Raw genomic sequence first — 24601 nt, forward strand, 5'->3', positions numbered from 1 at the left:
TGTCAGGGGCTTGCAAATACGAATAAATTGATGTATTATCTTTCAGCTCAAAACCAAAACTGTTACTGTTTTAATTGTCTAATTGCTGCCTTCGTCGGGTTCGTCGCTTTAAGTCTTTTGTTTAAATCTTTCAAATAAGTTAATCGCAATATTTAGGGATCAAGACGAAATTGTTTAACGAAGTTGGTGCACTTTTATTAAATGTATTACATTTGAACTTATTTTAGGGAAAGTGCACTGACTTGTTTATCTAATAAGTTTACCTAAAAATAGTACTGAAACATAAGTTATTATTACAACTACCGATATAAATTAAAAATGTAACACAACCAATAGCCATCGTAACCTTATGACCAAGCATATCTTTTCGCACTATTATAAAGGGTTCACAGCTTGACCTTCAGCTAGCCATCAGATCGTATTCCATTACCGGAATCACTAGAAGCCAAGTGTCTACAAAGGCCCGTTTTACGAAGCTCAAGAAACCCACAAAACTCGAATCACTCCCCGAAGTGATCAACATCAGGCATGAATATAGATCGGTATTTGGACTATGCATATGATCACAGCCGGATCAAGCCATCCGGTTGAGGTTTACATCTCATTTCATGCTTCATTCTCCGAAGTTCTTTGTTGGCGCTTTTTTTCTCCCTCGTGGTCTATCCTTCTTGAATAAAGGGTGGCTTCGTGACGTTTTACAAACGAGCACCGCAAAACGCATCCGGTAGTGTGGCCAAAGACATCCGCCCCAAAACAGCATCGTGTTGGTCACATCAAATATACCTTGTCTTGTTCTTCCACACCCTTTCGTCTGCCCCTAGAACCCTGTTGGCCACGAGATCGGTCTTGTAATGATCGATTGAGTGGTAAAATAATGATCGACTGCTACAGTTTCCCTCCCTTACGCTTTCAACCGGTCCTGACGTCACTTGACGGAACGGTACCTCGCATGATACACCACCGTCCACTCCCAATTGTCCACTCAACACCCCCTGCCGGCCAACATTTTGCAACCCCTCAAGCTTAACGCCGGACACTATTACGATTAGTACACGATCAATCTCGCACTCGCTCGCTGGCTCTGTTGCTCGTATTGTGCGTCGATCGCCAAGCGTCTCTTTTCCTCCACATCCCCGCAGTCGGCGACGGGTCTAAAGAATCTCATGAGACGTCACCGCTGCCTGGCCGCTCGGGCGTAAGGAGCGAACGATTCAGAAGGCACACACGAAACAGAAACGGCGCGAACCGCCAGTTGAGAGTGAAAGGGAAACGGAATGAAGCAAGCCGTACCGTCATGGCGGTGATGCTGGAGGCCACGAGGCGGCCCCCGGACGAGAGGGAGATGAGGAACAACGAAATCCACCCGAGACGCTACCGGCTTCGCTCCAAACACGGCCAGTACGCGGCCACGGGTGGAGTTGACTATAAAAGCGGTCAGCACAAATCGGTCAGATATCATTCGCAGTTCAGAACTCGTCCTAGTGCAAAGCAAAGCAAACGCTTGTTTTAAAAAACCCTCAAACCTACTACAATGGCTTTCATCAAAGTGAGTTTCCCATCCGATCGGCGAACCGGCTCAGGATCGTTCCGGAGAACGGTTCTCGAGGAAGAAAAGTGTTAAAGCTAGTGCAGTGTTCTAATCCAATCTTCATCATCTGACTCTTTCGCAGTCGTTTGTGTGCCTGGCCGTCCTCGGAGTCGCCGCCGCTGGCCTGGTCCCGCTCGCCCATGAGTACTCCCACGATGGAGACTACTACGTAAGTAACCAAAACGAAAAGTGCTCTCAATTGTGTTTTCCTACTCAAGAATGGTATTTTGTGGCAGTACATTCTGATCTTTTTGGTTTGCCAAGGAATGATTCACATGAACGGATAAAATTTGTAGTTTAACTATTTCGTTGAGGTTCGTCACTTTAAGTATTTTGTTTTAATTTCATGCGATCCAATAACTTTTGGATGAAAATACATGTCTGTTGTGCGATTTTGGCAAGTCTTAAGCATAATTGTAATTTAATACATTCAATTTACATAAACGAATTTCTGCAAAATTAATTTGCTTGATGAAATTTGTAAACTCTGTTATGTACAACAATTCGGGTTCGTCTCCTTTACCTTAAAAAAAAAATCATGGTTCTTATTGCAATATTCTTAGATCCCTTCTCAGACAATATTCTTAGATCCCTTCTCGAACTAAAAACTTTGTGTAATGAATTTTGAATGCTTTTGAGACAATCAAGCAGCGTTTTAATATTTCTCAACCCCTAATGTTGATGATCGTGAACGTAACTGTAACTGCAATATTGCGTTACAAACGCGTTACGCCTGCCCTTGATAGCGTTTTTCAACTGATCAGAGTCAATTTCCTTTATATTTTATGGATGTGCTCTATCGAAGGTGACTGACAATGCTTTCGATCATCCAACGAATCACTCCCGTTCACGACCGGAGATTGAAGAGTGTGTGCTTTAAACCATTTCGGCTTGATTGGATTGTAATATCGTGATTTAATTAGTGGTATCGTCGGCGTTACGCTTCGATCGCTTCGAATTTGATGGCCTTTTTTTATTGCTTGTTGAAGCGATGTTTCTTGAAACGATTCACGCCTGGCGGATGGGATCGTTAAAAAGGCGAATGAAAAATCGGCTACCGAAAAGCGAAGCCGTTCTCATCTCGAATGCAAGATAAGGAAAATGTGATAACGAGTGAATCCATTCAGTGGACGCACCCTCTCGGCCCGGAACGGTAGCAAGCGATTGTCTTGCCTTCCGAATGTAGGCTGGGCCCACCCACCCTTGGGTGAAGGTCACCGGATTCGTGTTCACGCACGCTATTAACCGCCCGCTTCCTGTTCTGGTTTCCTCCCTCCCTAGGCTCACCCCAAATACTCCTACAACTATGGTGTCCACGATAGTTTGACCGGAGATGTCAAGTCGCAGGTCGAGAGCCGCGACGGAGATGTCGTGAAGGGCCAGTACTCCCTCGTCGAGCCGGACGGTTCCGTGCGCACCGTCGACTACACCGCCGATGATGTGAACGGATTCAACGCCGTCGTCAGCAAGTCGGCCCCGTCCGTCCACGCCAAGACCGTCGTCGCCCATGCCGCCCCGGCCGTCGTTGCCCACCACGCCGCCGCCCCGGCCGTCTACGCCACCCATGCCGCCCCGGCCGTCTACGCTAGCCACGCCGCCCCGGCCGTCTACGCCAGCCACGCCGCCCCGGCCGTCTATGCCAGCCACGCCGCCCCGGTCCTGAAGACCGTCGTGTCCGCCCCGGCCCAGGCTGTGTACGCCGCGCACCACGCCGCCCCGGTCTACGCCTCGCACGCCTACGCCCCGGCCCACGGAACCGTCGAGTACCACGGCAAGGCCGCCGCCCCGCTGGCCTACTACCACTAAGCCACGCATCCTATCCCAATGCATCCCGCCCTCTTCCGCATCCAAACTCCGCTAGCTGCCCCTCGGAACCTGCCCAAAACCTCACTGCCAAACGTGTGCGGATATTTATTTCATCCCCTTCAGCTCTTTCTTGCCTCCCTTACGAGTTCTTTGGCGCCGTCGGTGGCGACGATGAGCAGCAGCTTCATTCTCCCCATCCACCCACAACGGCCAACGCTATCCCATAGAGGGAAGAGTTCTCGGAGCACCTGGGTAACGCTCTCCGGTGCAACCAGTTGCTTGTATATATGTAAGGACGCATCACGGGCGGCACGCGAACGACGGACGGACGGTTTTGTGAACTGCTACTCGGGACGATCGATGGCGCTCGGTTCGCTGTGCTCCACTGTTCTCGACGATTTTCAACGTTATAGCCGCTTTGCTTTGCACCCGCGTTCCGTTCCCCCCTTTCCGGTTGCGTTTGGGGCTTGATTTCATAATCGCAATACTCAGTATGTACACCGAGCAAAAACAAACGAAAAAAAAACTCACGGCGGACGAGCTGGGCGTGCTTCCGGTTCTCTTCTCTTCTCGGCTCTTCTCACGACTTGCCTACTGCCCCCGCGCAGCATGGCGACCCGGGGAGGAAGCCAACTTTGTACAGAAACCTGATGAATACCGATGATGATATTAATTTAATGCGAAGAATAAAACTCAAATGTGCGAAAAAATACTCACATTGTTTTGATTCATTTCAATTTGATTAGCAAATTCGAACTATCGCTTTTTTGATGATTTTTATATTTATGAAAAATAGTTTTAATTACAACGTTCGATAGCTAATACTTGTAGTCAATTTGAAAAATTTGATAAATGTAGAGATTCAATTAGAAAAATAAATTGTGAAAAGATTTGATAACAGCCAAACAAAAACGCTCTGGACTAAATACCGAAGGAAGATGTTGTTGATCAGTTGAAGATAATTTACAATGTTTTGTGAATTGCAATTGCATACCAAAAACAGACTAAAATAGCGATGAGATTCTCATCTGCAGTAGTTTGAGTTAAACTTTAAAACTTGAGAAAAACGAAAGTACAGCATATTTCAGTACTGAAACAATTATTTATGATAATCGAAATGTATTCACAATCAGATCACGTCCGTCATGCGGAATGTAGTAGCTGCCATGTAGGTTGCCTACATCTAGGCGCAATGTTTTTCTTTGAATGAAATTGAAATCGTACAAAATTGGAATGTATTGAAGCCCAATATTTTCGACTTGGAATAATTTATTCGAGATTTTGAAGATACCAACCAATATACGCATTAATTATTAATCTACAAAGCCACTGTCATTCAAGATATACATTTTAAAATAATATTCGTGTTAAATTACTCCTTAAAGTGTTTGCAAAACCTTTTGTTGCATCGTCCAGAACAAATTAACAACTAAGCCGCAACTCACCGTACAATGGCTGTTGAAACATGGTTGTTGAAAGCCGTTACTATCCCATCACTTTCGTTTCGCTTGATCGAACAGTCCGACAAACGAGCGGACGTTTGACGATTTGACAACTCTGGTTGGCGGCACTGATGGGTTGCACATTCCAGTTGCATTCCATTTACTAACCACTTCTGCAGCAAATTTGCTAATTCGTCTCACTGTCTTGTGGCGTTAACAACTACATTTGATGTCGGAAGACATAGACAAGGTCGTGTGCTAAAAAGACTTGGGATGGTACATGGAACATTTTTGGCTCGTTATTATTTCCTACTTCGTTCCATGAAGTTTGCTTCTGACTATTCTGTTACAATACTTATTTTGTGGTGAGAAAAATTGTCACAATCTTTGCTCCAATCGCATGATGCACGGCATCGTTGCAAATAATGCAAATCAGGCTAATCACCTGTCGAGAGGAACGTTTTGCGCAAGTTGAAAGCACGTTAGCCGCCGCTTATCTCGCCACTAGTATCGCTGCATTTATACTTTCGGTTCTCATTACTAAACAAACGGTTGCGGATTTGCAAAAAGGTGGCAGCTTTTTGTTTCACCGCGTTCCGACCTAGGAACGTTCACCGGGTTCGAGTGTACATTATGTAGCATTTTCTCAAGAGTTGACAACGATCTGATCTTCAGCTGGTTTTGTGCTGCATCTGTTAACTGGGAGGTTGTTGATTGTAATCGGAGCCTCGCCAAAAACCATTTTATGCAAGTGAAGCTTCTGTGAACGAGCCTCTCTCCATAACGGGTGGCATCTCGCTTTCGAGGTGAAAACTTAACAAAATCCACTCGACTTCGGCCACTCGGCGGGGAGCAACTTAAACACGTGTATTATTAACCCAACCGGCTTTGCTTCGCTTTCCTAATTGATCGTTCTCATTTGCCGAAATGGCCGCAAAGTGCGACTTTATTATCGTGCTCGAGCTTCGTCAAGCGACTATTATGAGCGGGCCCTCTTCGGAAGAAACGACTTTTGCATATGGCACCCAAAGCCAACCAGAAATAAAAACCGCAAATTGTTGCACCTCACCACAGCTAGATATGCAAAATTTCCCGCTTCGGGAAGATTTATGTTTGTTGTCGCTAGAAAAAACAAAATCACACACAACCACAACTGCCATCTTTCGTCAGCCGTCAGGCGAATCTTCGTCGGCCGGGAAGACACCGTCGGGGCGGCGTCTAGCTGGCTGATTAAATAATAACTGGACCCAACAACAAAAGTCATCCGAGCCGGACGGCGTCCACGGGTGAGTTTTCAGCTTTTCCCTCGCTTGTACGGGTGCCCCGGAATGAGGTTGATGGATCTATTACGATCGAGAAGCCATTCAACGAAGCAGGTGGAAAATGGGTGAAAACCGTGATGTTGCAAAGCACCCACCGATACCGGGAACAAATCGAACAAAACGAGCAGCAATCGAACGAACGCAGATTGTAACGGGGTGGCCCTCCGACGATAAATAGATTACGGGCCCCGCGCGCGACCAGCTGGCGATGGTGGCTTGTGTATGTGGCTTATGTCACTCGCAGACCGACGGCCGGTCATCCACTTATGGCCACTCATCATCTTCGTTTGCATCTCGGGTTTGGATGGTGGAGATCTGTATTTTTTTTCTCCGGCCTTTAGGGCAGTGGGTGACCATGTTTTCAGGGCATGTGAGAGGAGTTGGTTTTAGTATCGATGGTGGTAAGGCAATTAAAGACGAGGGTGCAATTTTCCGTAAGGTTCGATAATATGTACCTAATTTAGCGGAATTAATCTCCTATTAATCTCACTCATAATACGTGATTATTAGAAGGTTTTGAAACAGCATTAAATCAGATCATAAAACGATGAGGCTTTGGTAAAGCAGTGTAAGTAATTTATTTTGAATGAACAAGATATATAAAAATATGTACCTTGATCTTCTTTACAAAAGCACAGCATCTTCATTCAATGTGCAAAAGAAAAAAAACCCTTCATCGGGAAAACTCTTAATTGGCATTGAAAACCTTCAAAACCAACCGAAGAATAAGCCGCACATACAGACACAAGGTGAACGGGCATCGTTTTGCGCTCCGCTGCGTAGCTCATAATTATCATGGTTGCAAACCGAAACCGAAAACCCACCGGTAAGGTTTGTCAACGCATGGAACTGAAGCTCACCCGGGACGTGGTTTCAAGATTTTTCCTACTCCTCAGCTTGCTTCTTTTTTTTTGCTAATGCATTCTGCTTCGTTGGATTAACAATTGAAGGGCATTAATTGAATTGTCGATACATCTCTCATGGGCACACTTTTGTGTGTGCAGTGCGGAGCGCTAGAGTTTACGCAATTCTAACATCGACGCCAGCGACTAAAATAGTGGCTATTAGTTCAATTATGAATGAGAACGTGAGAGAAAAATCACGCGCGTTTGAGGAATGTCAAGTGGATTAAATGTTACAATTTTTTTTTTATTGAGTCGTGATCGTTGAAAGTTTGTCCGTTTTAATGTACGTCTTCCTGTTTGATACAAATTTCCAAAAGGTTTGTCCCAATAATTTTTTTTAAAACTCAAATACGAGGTAAAAAATATCCCTTCATTCATTTAAAGCATTCGGTTTTATCACCTACACATTAATCGCAACTGTTAATCATAACTTTATACATAAGTCCGCGTTGAAAGATGTTACCCTTCTTCCCAGTATGATGCATTACGCAAACCAAACGGACAACTATTTGGTGATGCGCTGACACCATTAGAGTTTTAATGTTTCACCACATGTCATCCTTCCTTGTTCGCGGCGGTGAAATCTCCCTCAAAAATGCATCCCACCAAATGGGTGCATGCAGATGGACTCGTACCGCTTCCAAACGGGGGCAACCTACCACTTTTATCTACCGTTGCAATTACTCGGGCGCCACTAATGTGCTGTAATAAAAGTAACGCGTGTGCGCGCTCCCGCGACACTCCATGAACCAGCGCGTTGGGAGTGTTGCAAAAATCCATTCGTCCGTCACATCATGTCCAGCAAGTTCCCAAAGGGTAACAGCACTTCAGTCTCCGAAGCATCACCTCTTCCGTCCCGAAGACACGTGTTCATGAACTTTGCGACTTGTTTGCTCCAAATTTGACTCGAATTGAAACGCCGTGCAAGAGGAATATGAAACTAGCAGCTGGAAAAAACACCTTGACGTAGCGAATGAACATTCCTACGTGTGGCCACGAGTGGAGTGTCGCGTGGTGAAGTAGATCTTCACGGTAGCTGGCCCAGCTTAGGCACGGAGCCGTCATCCCGCGGATCGTGTCTTGAAGAATGTTACGTTTTTCTACCCAAGAGCAAATGTTACTGGAGCAATAATCGGCCGAAAGCGAATACGATGACATTGGAAGGAATTAGCTTCTCTTCGCGCGTGTTGTTGTTCGATCGCACATACCTTTTGTAGCTTGTATTCAATTAAGTCTTTCTTACAGAGAAGCTGAGTTGGACGCAGTAGGCTTTGGACGCAAAGAAAACATCAGTACCAAGAAAGGTTGGGTCAAAGCTATTTTCTGCTCTGCCATTATTGTGATAGTTGGTTTGAATAGTGTTTACAAACATACTTGCAGTATGTGGGAGATCTTCGCATAAATAGGTAATTGAGATTTCTAGATCACAGTCTAAATGTACTGGTGATAGAAACTGCTCTTATGTGTGAAGTCATCGGATACCGAACTACTCAATTGCTTGATCAGTTGATGAAACAAACCAAATTTGCAGTTTTACCCCATTACTCGTAAAAGGTAAACAAAATTCCAACCAACTGTCAAAAATATTCCCGTTTTCTGGATCGTTACAGCGTATGCTGCGACCTCTTTTTTCATTGATCTTGATTAGTATGGTTTGGTATGTTTGATTTGATTGTAATTTTATAGAGCTGACTATGAATTAATCATCGGACCTTTACAATTTTTTATCAAATGGACGTCTTTCTCTAGGAATTTGGGTAAAAACAAACTTGCTGTTTTAATACGATACGATGCCTTCGAACTCCAGAACCACTTGGTGTTAGAAAATTGAATATTCGAAGTCATAAAACATGCCATTGGCCTTTGTCTGCTTTTAAAACTTCAACTTGGCTGAAAGATGAAGGAAAAACGACCAAGTTTAGTGATCGTTAGCGGCTTAATCACGTGTCGAAGCAAATAATCAAGCTTCAGCATCCAATGCGGTGTTGACCGTTTTCGTGCCAGACGGAAGGTTGAACCATTTTCCGACCGACCTCCGGGTCCGGCGCGTTAGCAGGACGACACAGTCCGCGCGTCGATGCTCTTGAAATTAAGTGGTCCTTTTTTACGATCGCCACCGCCACGCCGCCTTCCGACCCGGACCGAGAGCAATGTTTGTCGTACGTGCAAGCTGCATGCAGCCGCCGTTGCATAATGCGCGGCACTGAAAAACGCCCCTCCCTCCCCCTCCTCCTACCCCGTCACACTCAGGGTGTCGTAAAAAGTCCCCCCTTATTACCCGGGAGAGACACCGTGCCGTTGTGGGTGGAATTGGAGGGCCTTTTAATTGGTACCATGCGGCGTCCAATTTGAACCACCAATTTCCTGCACCTCCGACCGATTGAGCAACGCGCTGCTGCGCCGGTGACCCCGTGCCGACAAGTGACTCCTAAATCGGTGCATCTTGGCCCTTCGGCGACCTGGGAATGCTTCGGTTTAAATCGGGCTGGAACCGATGGGAGTACTTCGTCAACACTTCGCCGCCCCGGAGAGCGAATTTTGGAGCAGCTGGAGACGACAAAGGCTACCCTTTTGAACAGGCACGAGAAGAAAGAAACATCAAACCACGAGACACTCTTGGGCCGAGTTTGTCAATGGCGCGGAAATTATGAGCAATGTCGGGCCCCGAGGTGGGATGGAAAACTGCATCTCTGCCGCAATCCCATTCTGATAACAATGGTGTGTCTTTGTTTGGCCCATCGCGAAGGAGCAATGGATGAAATCATGATCCGAGGCATTACTCGGCCACGGGTGAAATTAGCCACATTTGAGGCTGCCACCGGTCGGTGGCATTTCGAAAACGTGCATCGGTGCCAGGCATGCTATAAACATGATTGTTTTGGCCTTGCCGCTGGCGGTTTCGTTGCAGATCGAACTAAGCAACATCATAAAGCAAGATAGCTAGTTTAGAGCAAGAGATGTTATTTGAATAAGAGGCATAAAGTCGTAACAAATTCTGACGCCATTTTAATTTAAAATTTTGATTTTCCTTCATGATGATACTTTGAGTGAAAAATACAATCTTGACGAATTTATACCAAACGGTCAAGGATTGAAGCGAAAGAAAAAGCAAAATTTGCACTGATTCTATCAGATCGAAACCGTCCAATTGCGAAATACGCCAACCTAGCTCAAGTCACCTAATGATCTTGTACCTTGTCTACGAAATAGAAAATCAATTCGCGCCTCGCGATCTGCAACAAATTGCTCGCATTACCCTTAGCAAATAACCTTTAACCGTTTCCATCCGCTTTTGGTTGGCGGGACGACGAATGCAGGAGTTCGTCCCTGGTCGGATCCGGAATACCAGGGGAACATTGTTAGTGGTGTGTCGGTCTTGTATGCCTTTTTTTCGGTGGCGCGTTAAAACGGTTTGTCTCGCGAGCTGCAACTACAAAAAGCCTTCCATGAAGCATGCATTCCTACCCGGCACCACTCCTCGCAGCCGATTGTAGAGCGTTTCCGGCCAGAAGAAAATGGCGGTTCGAAGGCACTCGCGACTCACAGAACCTTGGGAGGAGCTGAAGGGGAGGGGGAGAAAAATCTTCTAAAGCTTACAGCTGTCGTTGTGTGCACGCGATAATTGTAGGCATCCGCCCCAACCGAGGGAGGGGTGGTTTTATATCGCTCGAAACTCTCCCATCGGACCGGGGTGTCTTTGCCTTTGTACCACGCCACGGAGCCGGGCCTTCTGTGGAAACTCGTCCGAAAAAAAACATGTTCTGCCCGCACCTTTTTACCCGCTGCGACCCCAGAATCGGGCCTTGAAAACTCCCCGCCCGAAACGCCCAACGTGCAGCTCCTGAGAGTGTTAATTAGCATGCAACCTAGCCACGATTGCAATCCGAAGCGGTGCGCCAAAGAAACAATCCGTAAACCCACGAAACGACGCGATGGGGCGAGTGAACGGGGCGGAAAATGTGCCCGTGGAGGACCATTTTGTTTACTCACCGTCACCCATTGTCTGGCCGTCCGTTTTCCCGGCTCGGCCAGCGTCTTTGGGCGAATTTTTCGCACCAAGCCCAGCACTCGGAGGCTGAGAAAGGTTTGTCTTTTGATGGGGTGTTGTTGTTTTTTGTTGTCTTCCCCCTGCACGGTGTCGGCCATCGGAGTACCTTGACGGGATAGGTACGGACATGCAAGCAATTCTTCTTTGGTTTCTTCAAACGGTGGAGGGAGTTTTCTCCCTTTTTGAATCTCTCTTTGCATGAACCGAAGGGTTAAACCTTCAATTAAAAAAGCGTTAAAAAATGGCAACACTTCGGGTTTGAACTACTTTATTTTGCTAGACCAATTGCTCGACAAAGCAAATTAGCAAAGTCCTTGAAACTCGATGTGGGGCTTCTAAGGTTCGAGTAAATCGGTTCCAGTAGCCGTCCCTGGATGACATTATCAACGCCCACAACAAAACCAATCGGTGGCGTGTTATTATATCATCCCTTGTTGGGTTGCTCGGAATGGTAGCAATAATAATAATGGGGCCCAGCTGTCGGACGGTAGCCCAAATTCCCGCCACAACGAAGGTGTTGGCCGGTACACACCTCTGTGTTTCGCTTGGGATTCAATTTTCATCAACCGCTAATTTGGGAGCGATTGTTTGATTGTTTCAAAACAATCCACCAACGCCTGCTTTGGTGGTTTTGTTTGTTTCTCGGAGGGACCCATTTTTCCCCCTTTTAATGCCGCATTTTAGAGGGAACCATGGTTCGATCGTGTGGAATCCAGATCAGACAGATTAAAGGCATGCTAACCGGATTGCCGGCGTGGCCTTGTGGTCCCTTACCGCTTCATATTTAGTCGCACCCGAGGTTCACCGGACGGCTAGGCAAATGTCGGCGAGAGGTCGTGTTTGATTCGGTCGAGATGGACAGAAGTTCTCATCCGATCCGGTTGGGAATGTCGACCGGTTGCGGCATCGGCGCGTCCGGTGACGGTCTTGAACTTACAATGTAAATCATCACCCACCGAACCCATCAGTGCAGGGAGATCAAACTCGACTCGGTCCGAGTCCGCGATGTAAAAACGCCAGAAGTAAGAGATCCGTCACGACTCCGCTGATGGTGGCCACAATTCGCCGGCAATTAATCAACCCAGAGCACTGAGCATCTAACGGGCGAATTTCGACAACGCTTGGCCGAAAAAGTAACCGACGGGTCGATCGAGCGACCTCCTTGCGGTGACCTAATGCATCTCCCGGGTGACGGTGTCCGAATGGGACACCGCGTTATGGGACTGACGCGACCTCCACCGGTGTTGAACCCGTCTGCACGTCGACAGTGCCACCGTGAGATTGCAGTCCTCCGCCCACTCAATCTGGTTGCTTGATTAAACAGTGGTCGGCCTGGAAAAAGAGTAGCGTTAAGAGCAAAGAACAAACGTGTAACTTATTATAGAGATTAGCTCAACTGCGTCTTGGGGTTGTTGAAGAATGAGAGATAAAATTATTGAACAAGCATGGTGAAATCATTTCTGAATCATGATTATTATTTTCTTTAACTATCTCAAAACTGGTCCGTTAAATATATTTTAATTGTGAAATGTTTCTTTACTTTCTTCAAGAACGATGTTTTAACAAATACATATTCCAGAAAATATGAGGAATTCATAATTCCGAGCAAAGAGAAACTATAAAACTTCAACCAGTTGTTAATAAAGGATTACCGGATAGCAACTCAAAATAACACAGTTTTTCAAAAAGTAAAGTGTAGAAAAAGTAAAATAAATTTATAAAAATATTTCACGCAGTTCAAAACACTTTGAAAATTGAACCATTGTTGAAAGATTTCAAGAAACTGCCAGAGAAGAGAAATGTCGAACTCAGTCAATTCAGCTCGACACAGATGTATTTAGCATAATTGCTGCCAAACGATCGTACGGTTCATGAAAAATGCAATTCCCTAACTCTAATTTACACAATTTACATTTAGATGATTAATTTAGCGAAACTCTTGGCTATGAACACCGTTGCAAATTTCTCGCCGCCACTCGTTTGATTAGGAAATCAAAGCGTAATAGCTGAATGACGATTATATTCCCTGAAATTAAAGCTAATTACTAACCGCATCCAAATTCTTGCTGCGGTCCATTGGCATAAGGGGAAAAAAAACAACACACTGATGTGTCAACCATCGACCATCGATGACAAACACCGATCCGACCATAACCTCCAACTCGGAACCGACCGACCGAAAGGCCGTCCGAGCCGCTGGGAATAAGCTTCCCCGCGCAAGAAAGCACTCCTCTCGCGTCGAGCGCGACTGAAATCCCGCGCAATTCCATCGGCCGGGGCACAATGGCTATCGAGGCTAGCGGTGGAGGTGGTGATGGTGGACTGTGACGCTGGCTCACGCTAACGAAAAGCCGTGAAAGAGAGGGGGTTTTGAAGCCCATCGCCGTCGTGGTCGGCCACCGCTGTGGTCGCCGTTGCAGTGCACGGCAAAACTATATAAAACCAAAATTACCAGCCAACAACCGTACAGTGTCTCGTCAAGCAACGCGCAGGATAGGTCAGGAATAGCCGTCGCTCGAGTAGCATCGCATCGATCCCGAAGAACAACCGATCCGGAAAAGCAAAGTGTTTCAGTTCAGTTCGTTCGTTTAGTGAAAAGTTAACACGAAAGCCAACACAAACTACGTTTTGCAAAATGGTTTCCCGCACCTGCGCTACTCTGCTGCTGGCGTTGGCCATGTTCGGAAGCTGCGCCCTGGCACGCCCGGGTTACGCCGTCGATTACTATGTGAGAATCGTTCTACGCACTCCAACGCGTCACGTTAAGACAAACAACACCGATTAGAACTTCTTACTTTTGCTCCTCCGTCGCAACTTCTGAAAAATCGCTCCACTCCATGGGACGCCCCCGGGGATGGAAAGGTGCAAGTGTCGAAATGTGGAAGATATGTGACGGTTTGGTGTGAAAAAACAAGGAGATTTTGTTGTAACAAGTTGGTTGTTTGTACAAGATGACATAAAAGTTATGAATCATGAAGCACGTCGAGATACGTGCTTTGAAAGTAATAATTTTGTGTTAGAAAAATGAAGACTGATCAACATGATCACATGAAAAGAGTTAGGTTATTCAAAATATTCTGCATTAATTGTTTCAAACTTGTTTCTCTAACGTTCCTTTTGAGGACTTAATTTGCTAGCAAACGACCATAAGTTTTAAAAGATAAAACTTAGAAAAATTGCTGAGTCATGATACGAATTTGTAAAAAGCTGTAAAATAACACAACTACAAAAATGTTTATAAGAATTTCATAGTTCGATCAACGTTTGATGAATGAATCAAGTTGTAACTTATTCCTTACTATAACTTAAAGGATCTTTTCTTGTATCGAAAAGAATTATCTAGTTTTGACATTTAAACCGACTATTTTCGAATGATGCACTCAAGAATTGTTTGAATAATCCGTATCCATCCGCGTCTGCTCCACTTTTCAGGACCATCCCAAGTACGCTTTCAACTACGGTGTGGCCGATCACAGCACCGGTGACGTGAAGTCGCAACACGAAACTCGTGACGGAGACGTCGTCAAAGGTAAGTGCGGCCATAAGTCACCCTCGATGCAATTGCAAAATGGCAGAACTAGATCTCAGCGCCGTATAGTACATCTGCCTGCGGATCTCTGGCAGCATGTTGTGGATTCACAACACACTTTCATGCTCTTTTGTAGTATCGGTGTGGCCATGGTGACATGGAACAAGCTCGCCGGGTGTCTCTGAAAACAAGACGGAGTTCAGCAGAACGCCTTTAACCCTGGAAAAATAGTTGCAACGGTTGATGAAAAACACCATTGTCATTGTGTTCCAGTTCCATATTTCACACATTCCGTCACATTATTTAGCCGCCGATCTGCTTCGCATAATGTGGCTGCAGTTTTTCGCACGATTGCACCATTTTCTGCCCACCTTGGTTGGCGTAGGTTGCAAAGCATAAGCGCAAACAGCACCTTAACAGGTTCAAGCAAACAGTCTGCCCCCTAAATCAACAAACCAACAGCGATTGGTACCACCTCAGCATCATACTTTCGGGCAGGGCGTCAACACAGCCACACAATACAAAGTACGGGGTGTGGTGAATCTCTTTATTCATTCACCCATTCGCACGTCCATTCATCCGATTGAGGCACCCGATTAGCACCTTATTTTTCCTGAAGCCGTTCGAAAATACCTCCCTCGAAGTACTGCCAGGTTCGATCCTCAAACACTTCAACAGAGGCAACTCTCAAAAACCAATGGCGACCGTTTGGCTCCGGTTCAGCGTCAATCGAAGGTGATTTACTCCGCTGCAACGCGAGAACTGCAGCGAAAATTAACTCATCTTCGCTCGGCGCTGCACTGACCGGTTCACACATTTAAGCCGCTAATGAACCATAATTTCACCCAAAGCGGGTGGGAAGAGCAAGAGAAAATTGTGCAAAGCCGCGAAACAACCGACATGCCTCATTGCATAACCATTATTTGATCGGCGGTTGGTTGGGAGGCGTGAAAACGGCTCGGGCCGAAGGAGAAGAACGGGTGGGAAACACAATACTGAAAATTAATTTGCAAACTCTCCACATCTCATCTCCGGGGGCATCTTTTGCTCATCGCTTGGGGCACGTGCCCGAGGGGAGAGGGAGCGTTGGGAGGCCCAAATTATTTGCCGCCCCTTTTCGTTGCCGATGTTTCGCTGATGATTGGCGCAGCATAAACGCGGCGTGCGTATGCTAAATTAGCCGCCTCATTGTGGTGGCCTCCTAGCGAGCTGCTATGGACTATCTTATCGAAAAAAACGAAGCTAACGAATTTATCCTCCCGATTCATCACGTACACGATCAAGCAGGGGGTATTTGTTTGATAGTATCATGATTTTTTCACGCACCACGGGACGTAACATTGTCGAGTATTGTTTTCATGGCGAGCACTAGTGTTGTGCTTAATGAATCTTTTGCCGAGATTCATTCATATGAATCTTTTACCTAAGATTCATTCCGATGGATTCATGAATCATAGCCTTTCATAGGTGTGGGCAAGGCAGGTTAGTATCAGTTAGTGTTTCTTTAGGATTCATGAATCTCTCGACGATAGATTTATGAATCCCTTAAAACGCAGCGATTCATGAATCTGAATCAAATTTTCACAACTCTAGTGAGCACAGAAAGAAATTGTTTTTCGGTTTACATCTTTTTCCGTTGATTTATCATCGACATTGTTATAAACAATTGGTTAAAGATTGAAGATTGTTATTCATATTGATGAAACATGATATAATTTAGAAAAGCGATAACAATGTTTAACAATAGTCAAGTTTAAAGGAGGTTTAAACATGAAGATATTTTTGAAAAGGAAATCAAAAACTCGGTAACGAATCGCAGAGAGCAGTGGTGCAATGCGTATGATCGAAGAAAACTAATTTGTTGTTGAATCTTTTAATTGCAATGCACTTTTCTTTCCACCCCTCCCCTTCACAGGCCAGTACTCTCTGGTCGAGCCGGACGGTTCCGTGCGCACCGTCGACTACACCGCCGATCCGATCAACGGATTCAACGCGGTAGTGTCGAAGACGGCCCCGCTCGTCCACCACCACGCCCCCGTCGTCAAGCACGTCGTCCCGGCGGTGAAGGCCGTCCATCATGTGCAACCTGCCCCGGTCCTGCAGAAGGTCGTCTACGCTCACGAGCCCGTCGGTAAGTAAATACGGTGGTGGCGCTGAACTTCACCAACTCGCGCGAGCACTTCGGAAAAACCTACGGAAAACACTTATGCCGAGCATAATGGGTGCAGAGGCACGGTACACACTTATGTTCGATGGTCATGTTCCATTCCGAAAAAGGCATTGCGCTTGCATGACATTCACTGTTGGACGATCGAAAGATCATCGGATCACTTTTATTTGGAGCATCCTACAAACGCGGCTCCTCCGAGACAAAACTAGGCCAACTAAGGCTTGACGATATGTAACAAGCGGTTATTCAGTTGTGAACTTGATCATATTTTAGCTTCCATTGTTATGTTTAAAGAGTGATGACGCACGAAGTCCTTTATTTGATAACTTGAAAATCCACGTTCGCTTCACTTTACGTAAGCGGAACATCTCCCATCACCTTCGAACACTTTGGGACCGGTTCGGAAGTCTTTATTGAACCTTCCGACGAGGCAGTTAAAACTTTTCACAAACCGATCTCATTTGATAATTGTGTGCCTCTGTTTTTTTTCTGTTGTTGCCAAAACTCTCCCAAATAAAACCCCTCTGATACTTTCGGCGTCTTGGCGGTAATCTTCCACGAAAAACGAGATGCTTTCCCGCGCGAGGTGTGAGTTGTTTTTTCCCACCTCTTCCCACCCCTTTCCGCCGGGGTTTTGCGATACTGTCGGCCAGTTATACTGGTTTCATGTTTAACGGGGCAATTATGTGTCAACCTGTGGGATTGTGCCAACGAATGGATTTTTGGAGGATTCGGGGGGAATGATATAATTCCGTTTCATGCCCGATCGGTGCCCGGCACGAATCCTTTCACTTTTACGGATTTGCTTCCGGACTTCCTAGTGGTGCTGTTTAATGATTTTCACCTCAGGATATTTTACCTCTCGGGGAAAGAAAGTAGAGGAGTAGGTTGCGAAACAAATCATATTTTAAACTAAAATCGTTTCGAGTTACACCATTTGCATTCGATTGTTTTAAAGGCCGACTAAAACAGTTCTCCAATTCCCAGATCGAGTTTTGGTAAATTAAAATAATGATGTTGATACTCTCACTCTTCTCTAGACTACACCCAAGGGTAGTTTTTACTTCAATGAGAAATATACCACTTTTACTATTCCTTATTAAATCAATCTGCAGGATCCATATAAACCAATTAGTCAGTATTAACGCTCATCACTAAGCCCTCCTCAGAAGGCTTTCTCGGTCGTTTGGTTCTATCGTAAATCTTTCGAACGACCGAATTGGCCTTTCATCAAGCGCATCCGCTGCTGGGCCGAAATGAGGCCAATCGCTCAAGCCCTGCAGGAGCCTCTATAATTTGAATATTTTCGTACGTACCCCGTTCGCACCCTGAAGTGTAAACGACACGCAACGAACGTTGTTAGTGGAGGCTCCGGTCGAAAATAGATTTGCAATAATCAGGTCAATGCCAAAGAGACCGTGTGAAGAGACGCCACACCGATGTCTAAGTCACGTGCATGCCAGTCGGGGCGACAAACGCACCGCACTTCTAAACCTTTTTAGTTCCCATCCGCTTGTTGGGGGGGGAGGAAAAACCGCCACACATTTTTTCACCACCGTTCTTGAGATGCGAATCTTCGCCGCGACGGAAACAATGCAACATTGTGCCAGTGGCACGGCCGAAGGTCTATATTCTTTAACAGCTCGTTCTACTGTCACTACCACACAGTCCACACTGGCTCGTTCGGGGCCTTTTCTTAATTTGCATGTAACCGGCATGTAAACAGGCCGGACGGTTCTGTTTAAAGGTTAATTACACACCTACCCACCGCCGGACGAACATAATGAGCTCAAGAATGTGTGTATGTTTCTTTAAGTTGTCTCCCACCATTGCTCGACCGTTGCGCGGAAATCATTTGCCCTTTGTACACCTTTTTCCGAAACATTCCATCATAATGCACTCCTCGGTGGCTCGATGCGACGAAGCACTCTCTGTCCTTTTCTATGCTTTTCCGCACGTCCAGTGTCGTGATCGCCGCAAGGGTCACTTCACCGCTTGTCGATGTAAATGAGATCGATCGCACGATCGTTCTGCAGCATTCAATTTTAGAACGGCTGACGTGACGAGGTTGCCTTTGCCCCGTACTGGTCTGCTTTGGAATCGATTACGGAAAATAATTAATATGCCATTTGACGGAAATTGAGCCATGTACTGAGCGCTTAACGATCAAAAGACTTCAACGGAGATGCTATCGAAACTTAAGCGACGAACCCTCGTTCCATCGCTTTCTCAGGGAATCTACGCGATTTTAATCGCATAAAGAGCAATCATAATCGCTGATTTTTTCTTGTCGACACAAACAATTCAGTTATGTTATTTTGCATAACAAAATAATTACTAGCAGAAGCGAACAGCACGTCGCCATCAATCGTGGTCCACTCGGGCGCGAAGATTGAATGCATCCCCACTGACATTTTGTTTGCCTTTGTGACAAACGAGTTTGTTTTACGGGTTTCGTGTCTTTGCATTTGCATCACCGTAATCGGCTTTTGAATGGCGCCCGTCCACAGGTCGATGGTGGAACATCGGGAAAAATTGAGCAGGTTGTCGGACAGTCGGTCCCGCGATTGCGTCCTCTTCTGCCGGAGGAAAATGGTTCGTGACATCACGATCCTAGCGGCAGCGTCGGTTGCCGGCGGTCGTGTTCGTTCAATTTGGATCACGAGCGAGAAGTTTCACTTGATGGCCACGATCTATTGCGATGTAGCTGCATCGGTTTGTGAAACATAGCGATCTGATCGATTCGTCAAATGTCAAAACGCATCAGTGAAGCATAATTTCACGTATGAGTAGGATAGCGGCTAGTTACAGACCGGATCCATTTAATCAAAAGGGCAGAGGAGCAAATTGTCCTGACCTTTGGCCGATTGGTGACTTTGCTCTTTTTTCTTCTACTTGTTCGTTGTCATTTATCATTTCCAGATGAACTTATTTCGATTAATTTTTCTTCCCATTTTCAGTACACGTTGCCAAGACTGGCCACTACACGGAGCATGCCCCGGCCGTGCACTACGGTGACTACCACGACGGATACTATGGCCACTACGATGACAGCCACTACTACTAACTGAAGCCGGCGGAACCATCGCCAGTAAAGCCTCGTTAGCTCGTAAGGCTGGATGTGACGGTGCTCTCGTTGCGTCCGGGACAGTCCCAGGAAGAGGATCGCCCTCGGTGGCTACTCAGCGACGCTCCAAAACCATATCATACACCTCTCGTTAACGCGTTCACACCAGTATTGCGTAATAGCATTAGTTTGTATGAAGTTAGATGCGTAAGATGAACGGAGCGAGCAAGAAGAAAGACAATTACTGTTGCATGTAAATAATAAGAATGACACTGATTATGATGTTGTTACCTGTCTCCTTAAATCCCTTGTACAGTTATTGATTTCCATGCCGAACTCTCCAATGTTGATGTTTCCTTCACTCGAGAAATATGTTTTCGTTTATTTTATTTTCTTTCTGGACCAAGGCTTAGTAATAGTTCTTTCACAACTTTCTTTCACTAGGTTTGCTCACAGATTTTGATTTCATTGCATTGTTTTGATTTGGTTTTAGACAGTGTGCTGCAATTGAAGAAAATTTAACTGTGATTGTAAATATAATAATTGCTACAATGTATCTTTCGCCTTAAGCATCACTTTTCAACCTCAACAATGAATACTCATAGCACACCGAAGAATCGTTCACAAGATAAAAGATAATTATGCAGTGACTTAACCATATAATTGCCCTAATCAGCCCTACCCGGCTTATAAAACAAGCACACGATGGGCATCCATCGAAGATAACGCACAAGGCTATTGTTTGATCATGCCATTCCGAACCTACTTAGAAAATTTAATTGCGGTTACTGCAAACTACATTAAACATTAGATGTTCATTGCTGCTTTTTGTTCACTACTTATAATTTTGTATAAAAATAATTAAAAACTAAACATCATTAACAGAACATACTCAACAATTCATTTCAGAATACACGTTTTCTCCAAACCTCTAATGAGGCATGCATCATGATTATAATTCGATGTCTTTTGGTCTGATTCTGGAGATCAATCTGATCACGATACAGAAACGTTATGTTTGAAAATTCTCATCTGATAATGATTTATTATTACGAATGTAGAAGAATGATTAGGAAATTGAAGTTAAACATTGAATAAATATCAGTGCACAGAATGATATAACGTAATCTTCAGGATTTGACAGTACTCTAGCAAGTTTAAGTGTACCACTTACATATACTAACTTCATGTTTATTTGCGATTAGTTACTATCCTTTTGAATTATTCGAACATTCACGAACTTTGTGTCGCCGATATCGATTGTTCTACAGTGTGTTTAATCATTACTTCTACTTCGGATTTGCTCGTCCAGTTGTTAAACGTCAATGGCGTTAATAAACTTTAGAAAAACTTTACAAATTGACAGTTTTTGTATTACACTGTTATCTTATATCCATTCAATCCATTCCTCAATTTCTGAAACTGTTATCGAAACCGTTGGAATAACAATCATATCAAAAGAAAAAGAACTAAAAATTGCTAATGTGAAACCATGATTACTTTATGTTCAACCAGTGTCACAAAAATTTATCAAACTTTTTATTCTTCGTTGGCTCAAATGTTTGCTGATGTATGATTCTTTTTATTTTTGGGTCCATAATTCATGCAATGAAGTTTGCTATTTTGAAACTGTTATACTAACTATGTATGTTAGTAACAATCACCAGAAAACGCCTAAATGTATACTATGTAGTACACCTAGGAAAAGAAGCTTTTTAAGCTTTGGATGCAACCAGCAATTGCAGATCATTCCAAGTCAAAACGCTGGACCATGAAACTAGATGTTTAAGAACGATCGTACTGTACATTAATATCTCTATCAACATGCTTTAGACAGACGGTTCGATCTCATGTACACCAATGGTGAAGAGCACATTGCAATCAAGCAGCGAATATTATGACCCATTCCAGAAATTGCTTCACGTAGATCGCTACAGACCACATGTGTGTCTCATTTTAATATTGACATCTGATGACATTAACTGCTGTAACACCTGCAATATTTAAACCACCCATATGCTTGTTGGCTGTAAAATGTAGAAAATACTGTGCGAAAAGACATTTTAGGAATTCCAACCCAAAGTGCCTTTAATTGCCGACGTTCTTCAGCGGTGGAATTGACGATTACTTCAGTTACTTCAGTTTGAAAATGGTGGACAATTTTGCAACGACAACGTAGCCCGCTGCAGAGTTCCGCAACGAAACCTTCTTCTCACAAATCGATACTTCTGATCGCCTCCAAGCTGTAAAAGACCCAAACCAATTTGTTGATACTATGACCAATTGCACTGACCGATGCGGGTCACAGAATGGCAGAGTGCCATACGCGTCCGTCTGCGTGTGAACGTTTCTTTTCGCGTACGCAGCAGCAGCAGCAGCAGCAAGAAAACACCGGACAACCCGAAGGGTGGCTCGCGATTTTAGCTAATCACCCTCGGAGCTAAATACCGTTTTATTTTTGCTTAATATACGCTCGGCGGGAGGTGGGATGTGGGAGCGGCAAGAAATCTCCCGCAAAAGGCCTCCCGTCCCTTTGGGCAGTTCCGTTTCGGACAAACGATCAGCTGGCCAGCTGACCTCCCTTCCCCGAGCCCCCGTGGCGTCGATTTGACATGATTCATGGTTCTCGACCGACTATTACTGTTATTACGTTTGCGAAGCATAAATATGAACCATACGTACGCACAGAGCAGGCGCACGCGATCATAAACGGAGGTCAGGTATGTCACCGGGTTAGTTACATCGTGTAAAATGAAAAAAGATAACCCTACACAGTCACAGTTCATCAGACACACACTCACGTTCGTGAAGTAAGATTGATGCAATTCGTCAAACGAGTAAGTGCTGGTGAATCGATGGGTTCGATGGGAAAAACACGCCCAACGTCAGCGAGATCGGTCCCGAATTGGATGTAAGACGAGACGAGAGAATCTTTGCGTTTGTATCCGTTCGAACACCGAACCCTTGATTGATTGTGCTTGCCAATCGATCGATCGATCAAGTCGGTAGTGTATGCGGAAAATTCGCGTGGCGCCACTACCAGCATGATGAGGACTTCTTCGGAAACATGTTCCCGGTTGCGTCCGCCTCGCGTTGCCTAATGCAATTTTCTCCATCACGACCAGTGGATGCATTTCACAAGAACGCCGTTGTCGACCGGCTTGAGGTTCACGCACCCGATGACATTCTCACACGCTTCTAGCGATTTTAAAAGCCGCATCAACGTGATCGCTCGTGGAAATCCGTCCGCAACGGTCTCTTCCACGCGTTGAGTCACGGAGTGGAATTGGTGGAATGCACGGTGTTTTAAAAGGTGTCCGACGTGTTGAAATGTTTATTTGAAACTAATTGTAACGGCTTTCGGGGGGGAAAAACAACGACGCCGCGCATCGATGGCAGCGGGGGGGAAAGCTTTTTTGGCAACCGGCGCGAGCATCACATTTTTCCCATGACGCCCGATTGGAAATGAGCCGCCGGGTGAACGGCTGGCCAGGTGGCCGCTAAGGTCACCGTTGCATCGCCGGTTCGAACTCATTGCGCGCGGGCTGGGTCCGGTGCGAAATTATGTGCGAAACAGTGACCGCCCCATCCGACCGGTTTCCTTTTCGGAGACAAAAGCGAGCGGTTTAATCAGTGGTCATAAAATTCGTTTCGGTTCGCTGAAAACCCCCCGCGGTAAATGCATTTTTTTGTTTTTTGGGCGCCCGATAATTACATCCCGCGGATCGTGATCGCACGTGGAGGCGTCGGGTTTTTTTGCAATGTTGTGGTTCGTGTTGCCAAATTGATCTTGATGGGCCGCGGGTGAAGCTTGTGAACAGTAACATAAAATGATTGAATGGAGAAAATGATCGTGGGAAATTGTCTCTCTAATGCACCGCTTACACAGTCGAACAAAACGGGGCCGCACTTTAACGAGTTGGCAGTTATAAAGAGACCCATCTGCCAAAATAATGCTGATTATGATCCTTAAGCGGCGAAAGTGCTAAATGAAATAACACAGCAAAGAAGCTGAATTTTTACGATTGGACATAAGTTTTAGAAAAATACTGTAAACCCATTGGTATCAAAAAGAAGTAAACAGAGAGAAAAAGTAAATGTACAGATTATCAAATCATTATGAAGACTAAAATAAAAATATGAAAGTTGTAAAATAGGGATGCGCTGTTTTAAACCAACCCCCAAATGTTGATTGATGTTGATTTTAAAATCTTCATTTTAATCAAAGACAATCAACAGACAGGTCGGGTCAAAGCTTTTTTTTGCTCCGCCATTGTTGTGACAGTTGGTTAAAAAAGTGTTTACAAAAATTTCCAGCATACTTGTGGGAGATTCTCCACTAAAATCTTCGCGAAATAGGTAGTTGGTAATTCTAGATCACAGTATCCATGGTCTTGCTAATAGAAACTGCTCTTCTGTGTGAAATCATGGGATATGGATCCTTTTGCTCGCCGTGATTGCCGAAATTAAGTGTGTTGGTCTGCCTTATACGGAGCCTTCCTCTAGAACATATTTCGAACGCCTCAACTCTTTGTTCTGTTGATGAAACATACCAAATTTGCAGTTTTACCCCACTTTCTTCGCTGTTCGTGAGAGGTAAAAAAAATTTTAACCAACTGTCAACAATTTTCCCACGGTTTTCGGCTCGTTACATGGTATGCTGCGACCTGTCTGTTGATTGACTTTGATTTTAATGAAAAACAATCCACTTTTTATTAAATTGT

The 24601-nt window shown here is 45.0% G+C and overlaps 1 protein-coding gene across 1 annotated transcript; it reads left to right on the forward strand.

Moving 5' to 3' along the window:
* Window positions 1–1531: 1531 nt before the first annotated feature.
* Window positions 1532–19877, forward strand: LOC131294378 (cuticle protein 19.8-like). Its single transcript, XM_058322427.1, has 7 exons — window positions 1532–1546; window positions 1671–1757; window positions 2870–3379; window positions 13723–13839; window positions 14544–14640; window positions 16556–16771; window positions 19771–19877. Exons 1-7 carry the CDS (start codon window positions 1532–1534, stop codon window positions 19875–19877), a joined length of 1149 nt encoding a protein of 382 aa, XP_058178410.1.
* Window positions 19878–24601: the final 4724 nt, after the last annotated feature.

This window comes from Anopheles ziemanni, chromosome 2 (genome assembly GCF_943734765.1).
Source record: "Anopheles ziemanni chromosome 2, idAnoZiCoDA_A2_x.2, whole genome shotgun sequence".
NCBI lineage: Eukaryota > Metazoa > Arthropoda > Insecta > Diptera > Culicidae > Anopheles > Anopheles ziemanni.